The following is an 8,324-nucleotide window of genomic DNA, read 5'->3' as shown; positions in this document are numbered from 1 at the left end:
GATGTTGGCTGCTAATTTGAATGTTCTGAGAAGCTTTAAAAAGCAACACACACCCAATTAATTGTTTGGTGCTGGGGCCAATGTAGCTTTAACAACTTCCAGATGATACTAATTTGTGGTTGGTTTGTTAACTGCTACCTTAATTTTTTCCTTCAGAGTTGGAAATTGTTGGCAGTTTAGTTACTCCCGAAGAGAAGTTGACACGTTGCTTTTGTCTTCTAAGGAAGTCCCGGCGCGGGGAAGCCCGGCGGCCACGAGAAAGGAGCCAGGAGCCCGAGAAGAACGAGCGATCTCCTGCGAAAGGAGTGCGCACAGGACCATGGGCAAGGCTGGAAGGAAAAGGCTGACAGTGTCGCTGGGGACTCCAGGACCTGGGGGACAGAGGTGGGAGGCAGGCTTCTCCCCGCATACCTTTGAAATTTTGTGCCGTGTAAATACATATTGCCTTTTCCACATAAACAAAAATAAACACCTGCATACAGTTTTAATAAAAACATTCTGATGGAAACATACTCAAGTTCTCATAGGCTCGGAACTACGTACACTGTTGGGCTCATTTCAGCAGCTCTGGCTCCATCCTTGCCCTCAAGCCATCCCAGCCCAGTGGGGCAGAATGGGAAGTGATGGGGTCAAGTGTGTCAGGTGTTGAAATGGACAGGGTCACAAGATGCGAAGGGAGCAAGGAAGAGAGAGCGTGCAACCGGCAGTGGCTGTGAAGTGGGAGGCAGACACTCGGGAGCTGACACCACAGGCAGAGGAAGAGGAGCTGACCAGGGGAGTAAGGGAGGACATTTCCCAGCAGCAGAAGAAGCAACTTAAACAAAGGCGTGAGTCAGGATGGCACTGTTTGGGGAAAGTGCATCCTGCTGTAAGATAAAAGAGCCACACATGTAACCATGAAAACTGCTACTAAGACAATGGGGGCAGAAAGGGAGTTGGGCAGTGAGAGAAGCGGGGAGAAGCAAGGAGTAGCGGACGCCCACCCATTAAAGGCAGCATTTCAAGGCCAGTGTGAATCTGTAGAGGCCCAGAGAAGGCCCTTCGGACTAGGTAGCTGGGAGGTCTCTGCTCTCCAGGCAGGTCTCCGTAGAAGGGGTGGGGCCAGAAATTGGGCTTGCGGACTGAGGGATTCTCTGAAGTTGGCAATATTGGAGGCCGAGAAGGAAGCTTTGGGGCTCAACTGGTACAGTTTTCTGACGGGGGCAACGTCTGAACAACTTCATCTGGCAGGGAGGCAGCCAGGAGAGAGAGAGGTCCTGTGTATGGAGGAGTGGCAACAAGGATTTGCCCAGACCAGGGAGATGCATCTGTCACTTAAAGGCCAGTGTAAAGGCCAAGGGACTCAGGGGCAGGAGGCTGGATAGAGGTTGTGTGGCTGAGAGTTCCTGATCCCAACTGGGTGTGCTCAGTGAGGCTACAGAGGCTGACCAGATCCACAGGAGAGGCTGAAGTGAACTATCCCCAGGGCAGAAAGGACAGGTCCTAGTCCTGCACAGCAGAAGACAGGGCCTCCTCAAGGTAGTAATATTAATATGCTCTGGTAACTTTCTCACCCGTGCCCCCAATTCTCAGCTCCATTCCAGGAGACAAATGCTTTCAAATCTATTTTCCTGAATTGTAAACTTGGTAGAAATTTCTTTGCTGATCTTGCTTTTGTGTTATTTAGCGTTAAGCCACTCATTCTGCATTTTTCTCCAATCATTTTTTTTCTTTTGTTAATCCTCACCCCAGCATATTTTTCCATTGATTTTTAGAGAGGGGGAGAGAAACCTTGATATGAGACACATCAATTGGTTGCTTTCTGCAGGCACCCTGACGAGGGCCAGGGATTAAGACTGCAACCGAGGTATGTGCCCTAGACCGGAATTGAACTGGGAGCCTTCAGTTTGAAGGCAGACGCTCTATCCATTCAGCCCAACCAGCTAGGGCTCCATTTCGTAGTTCCATTAACCCAATGCTTTTTCCTGGGGGAGGACTCTTATTTCACAGGTGTGTGACAGGTTATTCAACACCATAGACTAAATATGGGTCATATTCCTAAAGCATACCTTTTACACCACGATTTAAAAAATTATCTTAAGCCCTAACCGGTTTGGCTCAGTGGATAGAGCGTCGGCCTGCGGACTGGAGGGTCCCAGGTTCGATTCCGGTCAAGGGCATGTACCTTGGTTGCGGGCACATCCCCAGTAGGGGGCGTGCAGGAGGCAGCTGATCGATGTTTCTCTCTCATCGATGTTTCTAACTATCCCTCTCCCTTCCTCTCTGTAAAAAATCAATAAAATATATTTTAAAAAATTATCTTAAAAGATAAAAATGATAGAGTATATGTAAACATTTAAAAATATTTGAGCTTTAGTGATGGCTTAGACAGGTGTCCTGTCCCTTCCAGGATAGCTGCTACCTCACAGCCCCCCCTGCCAGAGACCTAGACAGCATTAAATGTTTCCCTTTTACTTATCCTCCCTGGTACCAAGCCCTGAGAGTTCTGCTTTGCAACATCATCTACCAACCTCTTTTCATCTTCCCTGCCCAACTGTTTACGTCTTAGGACCAGTCTTTGAACAGGCCAGTCTTCCTACCTCTGATCTTTTCCCTCCCAGTTTATTCTCTACACTGATGTTATTTCTTGTATTGAAACGTGAATCTAGTTATATCACTCTTTTTACAAATGTTAAATAACCTAGCACCAGTTAGAGGATAATTACTGCCTATTTATCTATCTGATTTCCACCCTTGTTCAAAATGTTCCAGCAATCCTCTGGTTATGGCTCAAGTCTCTCATACGTTGAGGACTTGATACTGTTCCCTCTGCCTTAAATGCCCTTTCCACACCCCTCATCTACTGGCCTGGAGACTCTTCCTTTAACATTCAGTTCGAGCACCATCTCATCTCTTGGGAAATTACTCTAATTTCTTCCCACCAATGTGCTTGTGTGCCATGAAGAGTCCTGGGCGGGGTGTGGGGGAGGTGTCGGGGAGGGGCAGTGCCTGTGGTCACTGTTGAAACCCTGTGCTTGTATAATACACCTATTAGTTGAGGTTGAAATATGATCCAAATCTCTGCCTAGGAGCCAGAAAACTGAACTCAGCTCTGTTTTTCAGGTCAAAATTTAAAGGATCATAATTAATGGACAGCAACAAAACTGAAACTTTCCAATTCAAATGCACGTGTGAGAAGTACTACAACTTCATCAATGTATCAGGTTTTAAGAACTCCTTCCTATTTAATGCACCTAGGATACAATACTAAAAAAAAGTAACACAGGGTCTGCGGCGGCCACAGAGGGGGATGTGGAGCTGGAGTTGGAGACCGAGACCAGCGGCTGGGAGCGGCCCCCCGAGAAGCCACGGAAGCATGACAGTGGTGCGGCGGACCTGGAGAGAGTGACCAACTATGCGGAGGAGAAGGAGATCCAGAGCTCCAACCTGGAGACAGACGTTCCCGGGAGCAGAAAGCCAAACAAGAGCGGGAGAAGGAACTGGCAAAAGTCACCATCAAGAAGTAAGATCTGGAGCTGATAATGACAGAGATGGAGATCTCCAGAGCAGCCACAGAGCGGAGCTTGAGGGAACACATGGGCAACGTGGTAGAGGCCCTTATTGCCCTGACCAACTGATTTGTGCTTTCTCAGACCTATCCACTGGATTAACTTATTGCAATAAAGATGCCTCCTTTTTTGTGCAGTTTTATCAAAAAAAAAAAAAAAGTAACACAGAACTTTTAGGTTTTATTTTCTACATATCAACATGCTTATTAATATGGATTTTAATCTGAGATAGTCTGACCCCAAGCATGTTTACTCTTATTTTTTATTTTTTAAATCTTTGTTTTAAATCCATCAATATCCATTTTATTTAACTGATTTTCTTTTTTTTTTTAAAAATATATTTTTATTGATTTCAGAGAGGAAGGAAGAGGTAGAGAGAGATAGAAACATCAATGATGAGAGAGAATCATCAATTGGCTGCCTCCTGCACACCCCTGACTGGGAGTCAAGCCCACAACCTGGGCATATGCCCTTGACCAGAATTGAACCCGAGACCCTTTAGTCCACAAGCCGACACTCTATCCACTGAGCCAAACCAGCTAGGGCCCCAAACATGTTGATTATTTCTGTTTGGAATTGGTTAAATCAGAGGAAAAAATTAATTTTGAATATACACCATCAAAAACATTCGCTTAATGTGATCTTACCTGTTTATGGTATCAAAAAGATTTCTCCTTTCCAAATAAAGCTTTTAAAATAAATTCAAGATTCCTTTGAATGAAAAAAAAACAAACAAACACACACACATCTAAAACAGTGAGCTTAAAAAATAATACAGCAGATTGCTAGGCACATTTAGTGTAACAGGAAAGCATGTTCACTGAAAAGGAAATTTGAAACATGACCATAAACCTTTTTGGAAAATTATAACAAACGCTTTATTCATTTACTTTTAGCTATTTCATAAATACCAGAAGAAAAACTGATCAGTTTGTGATGAAACTTAGAAAAATTTCTTTTCCATAAAGCAAACTTATAAGCCGTTCCCTCTGGCTGGTTTTTCTAATCCTCCTTCACTGTTCTGAAGAGGTACTGTGTTCTTCCGGAGTTTTGGTTAGATGGGTGGTTTCCAAACTGATTGGACTCTCCAGGTAGGCAGTTCCTGCACAAGGTTTTCCGGACACTGGATCTATGACTTGTCCAACTTTGAAAACGATCTCAGCCAGCTCATGTTTCACATGTTTCGTTCGTGGAACAGGTAAAGCTTTGAGAAGCACAATGTCCCCAACTGTGCACTGCTGAAGAGCATCGTGAGCAAAGTAGGTTTTTCGTTTATTAAAATACTGTTGAGAGAAGAACAAATGAGCAGTTCCCATCTGTGATCTGGAAGTGCAGTACAGAATATGAAAAAGCAATGCACAGAAAATAAGCTGGGACTTAGGGGGTAGGGGGGGTGAAGATAACATATTTAAGGCAGTTTCCAATACAAAAATTAGCTGCTTAACTTCTGGAAAACAGCAATGACTTTTCCAGAGATGATCCTGTCCCCCAGCTCTCCAGTGTATTCTCTTCAGTATTCTTGCTCTATCGATTACCATCCTTCTTGACACTACTTAAATTCTTTTCTCCAGTGGCACCTTCTCTCCAGTCCATAAACATGCTACTGCCACCACTAGCTGTGTAATTCAGGACAAATCACCTAACCCCAAGCTTGGCTTTTTCCACCATAAAATGAGGCTTTAATATTTGCACCTCTAAAGATACCAAGAGAATTAAGCATCTTCTATAATAATAAAAGGGTAATATGCTAATTAGACCAGATGTCTTCCAGACTTCCTTCCTGATGAAGCCAGAGCTGGAGGGAAGCCAGCCCGGGTCCTGGGTGCCTGTGGGCGGCAGGAGGGAAGCAGCCCGGGTCCCGGGTGCCAGCGCCGGCAGCTGGAGGAAGGAAGGCCTGTTCTTGCACGAATTTTCGTGCACCGGGCCTCTAGTAATATACATAAAGCACTTAGCTCCATGTCTAGCCCAACGTATTGCAAACAAACCATGGATAACTAGAATCATCTATTCCTCCAGGCAGCCCGTCCACAGCAGGTACTGCCACCTACAGATGAGAAAAACAGGCTCAGGGAGGCCAAGTAATGTGCACAGCTAGTAAACGACAGGTCAGTATTCAAACTAAAGTCTTCTGAGTTTAAGGTCAGTGATCATGCCATCACTTTTCAGCTCACTCCTGTGTTTGATCCCAGATAACAGCTGGCATTTCTACCATCTCGAATGCAGAACATCCTTGACATTTCCCACTCCCTTCCTTACACATCTCGCAAAGCAAGGGCTCTGTCCTTTCTGAAATCAACTGTTCCCCATTGCTCCAAGGACTGACTGTTCAGGTCCTTATCGTTTCCATCCTGGACTTTCTCAATAGCCTCCTTACCCATATCCTGACCTCCAATCCTCATACCTACCCATCTCCAAGTCTGTCTCTCCTTTGCTTTTAGGATGAAATCCAAAATACAACATAAAAGCCTCTTCACGGTCCAGCTCTGGTTGTTCTTGTACCCATTCAATAGTGCCTACTTAGTGCCAAGCTCTGGGCTCACCCTTGCCCAAATACCCACTGTTCCTGTAGAATGTCCTACCCTCTCAGGGCTAAAAGAACTTCCACAAACTACTACTCATCGTGGCCAGAATGACTTCCCCCAACCTGGTCCTCTGGATAAAATCCTTTTTGAGATTCAGCTCAAATGTCTCTAAATCGAGGATGCGCTCCTTCAGCAACCCGAGAATGAAGAAGTTGTCCTGCTTCCTGCTCCCACAGTCCATTACACACAGAGACTACTGTGCTTACCAGACTGAACTGAAATGAGCTCTCCGTGTCCTCAGAATGTGAGTACACACCACGAATAATTCACTTTGTTAAACCAGCCCAGTACCTGGCATGCAGCAGGTGCTCCATGTGTTTTTACTGATAGAAGTGTTTTTCTGCTCGGAACCCAGGATGTGTGGGTGATTTATCAATGCCAACTGAAAGCAGGGCTGTTTCTCACCTTTAATAAATAGGGATCCAGAACCAGCCTGGTCACTCTCACTTTAGCGGTTTTTTGCATTGCTGTCCCAATCACTTTCCCCACGATCCATTTGGCATGGACAGACGAACGAACTATCGACATTTCAGGTGGCTCTGGTCACCTGGAAAACAAAATTCAACGCTGAATGTTTGGGGGAGGTTATGACTCACTAAATGCATTTTGTCACTAGAACTGCTCAAATTCAAAAACGGCTTTTGTTGGCCTTCTGGGATCGCCACTTTAGAGATGCTCACACGATTCCCTATTTCCTTAATTACCCAACCTCCATCTGTACAGTTTACAACGCTGCAAGTTTAACTCCTCTAAGCCGCAGTTCCCACCTTTGCAAAATGGGAAAAACAACAGGGCCTATTCACAGGAGCGCTCTGAGGAGCCCAACGCGCACAAACGCTGGCCTTTACTGCTGTCCCTCATTTCTTTCCACCCCGCGCTCCTCGCGGCGCGCAGGGCCTCGGTGGAGCGGCGGGGGTGCCCTGGCGGTGACGGAGACCTGGACTCAGGGCTGCGTCCGCATCAGTCAGGTCATACTGAGCACAGCCCACTCGGCCCGGGGAAGGCTGGGGGCGGGTGACCCCTCCGCTCCGGTGGACAGTCCCCAGGACTTTCACCCGGGAGCGCCCGGGACCCCGATCCCACCCCTGCAGCTGCGGTGCGTGGCCCGCACTCACCTCCACACCCTCAAGTCCCAGCGCGCGACCCGCGGAGAGCCGGTCGGACGCGGTTGCGTCACGCCGCACGCAGGTCGCTCCGCCTCGGACCGCCCCTCTCATTGGTCGTAGGTCTCCTCGGCTCTGGGCGGGGTTGAAGGCAGGACTCCGCCCACCCCCTCACACGCCTTAAGGGAGCCGTGGGCCGAGCGTCGCTGGGGGCGTAGTGGGTCTCCTATTCCGTTCGGTTTCCTCTTCTAACATTAAGCTCCCTCCCGAGCGTTGGACAAGGCCTTCGAAATCAAAGGAACTCCATTGATTCATCAAATACTGAAACATGAGACGCTACTAAATGCTGAGACTTAAGAATTTCTGCCCCCACAGCCGCTTTTAATATAAAATTTTGTATTTTTTAAAGATTTTAGGTGTTGTTTCTCAATATGTGGGAGATGGGTAGAAGTCCGGTGTGGGTGCGTATATACTTGCAAATTTTAAAGGGGTTAGGTGGGCCACGAGCATGCCACGTGATGATACCTTTTCAGATAGAGGGAAATCTGGGAATGTATTAGGCTGCTGTTCGGGAATTACTAAGAGGAACAGAAAACAATAGGCTACCAGCACAATCTGAGGGCCATGATATGGGTGTGGTCAATTGTCTTTGATCACTGACACATCTTAGCAACACCTGATGGAAGGCTGGGGAAATCATTTATTCGTATGTTGGTCTGTCCGACACCCATTTCTTCTTTAGCAAACATTTATGGAAAACTTATTCTCAGATTCTGTGCTAGACACGAGACAAGAGAGAAAAAATGAATCAGAGGAGACCCCCACTCTTAGAACATCCACAGTCTTGTAGGGACAGGTGAGTAAAGAAAGAATTCTAAAACAAGCAGGAGTAATGAGAGCTTTGAGAAAGGAGTGTCTAACTTTGTAGAGAGGAGACTTGATCAATACTTAGCCCCTGGCCAGGGGCAGAACTTGAGAGGAGAGGGACATGGGATGTAGGGAGGGCACCCAAGGCTTAAAGGAGAGCATGAACACGGGCTGGGGTGTGAGGGAATTGCAGTAGGATAAGCAGGAGTCTGGGACTGCCAGAA

The 8,324-nt window shown here is 46.7% G+C and overlaps 1 protein-coding gene and 1 pseudogene across 3 annotated transcripts; one reads left to right on the top strand and one right to left on the bottom strand.

Moving 5' to 3' along the window:
- LOC102764215 overlaps nucleotides 1–3,690 on the top strand; it is a 4,089-nt pseudogene extending 399 nt beyond the window's left edge.
- Nucleotides 3,691–4,401: 711 nt separating this feature from the next.
- On the bottom strand, nucleotides 4,402–7,333 carry MRPS17 (mitochondrial ribosomal protein S17). Of its 3 annotated transcripts, none has more exons than XM_006756081.2 (3): nucleotides 7,246–7,333; nucleotides 6,536–6,677; nucleotides 4,402–4,831 (listed from the first exon to the last, which is right to left on the bottom strand). In XM_006756081.2, the coding sequence occupies exons 2-3, from the start codon at nucleotides 6,656–6,658 to the stop codon at nucleotides 4,562–4,564; spliced, it is 393 nt and encodes a 130-aa protein (XP_006756144.1). In that variant the 5' UTR covers nucleotides 6,659–6,677; nucleotides 7,246–7,333; the 3' UTR covers nucleotides 4,402–4,561. The 3 variants fall into 3 exon arrangements, with proteins under 3 accessions (XP_006756144.1, XP_006756145.1, XP_015414481.1); XM_006756082.2 differs by lacking the exon at nucleotides 7,246–7,333 and adding an exon at nucleotides 7,068–7,179; XM_015558995.1 differs by lacking the exon at nucleotides 7,246–7,333 and adding an exon at nucleotides 6,898–7,044.
- Nucleotides 7,334–8,324: the final 991 nt, after the last annotated feature.

Source organism: Myotis davidii, unplaced genomic scaffold (genome assembly GCF_000327345.1).
Source record: "Myotis davidii unplaced genomic scaffold, ASM32734v1 scaffold554, whole genome shotgun sequence".
NCBI classification, from domain to species: domain Eukaryota; kingdom Metazoa; phylum Chordata; class Mammalia; order Chiroptera; family Vespertilionidae; genus Myotis; species Myotis davidii.
This window is presented reverse-complemented; position numbering and strand designations above follow the sequence as displayed.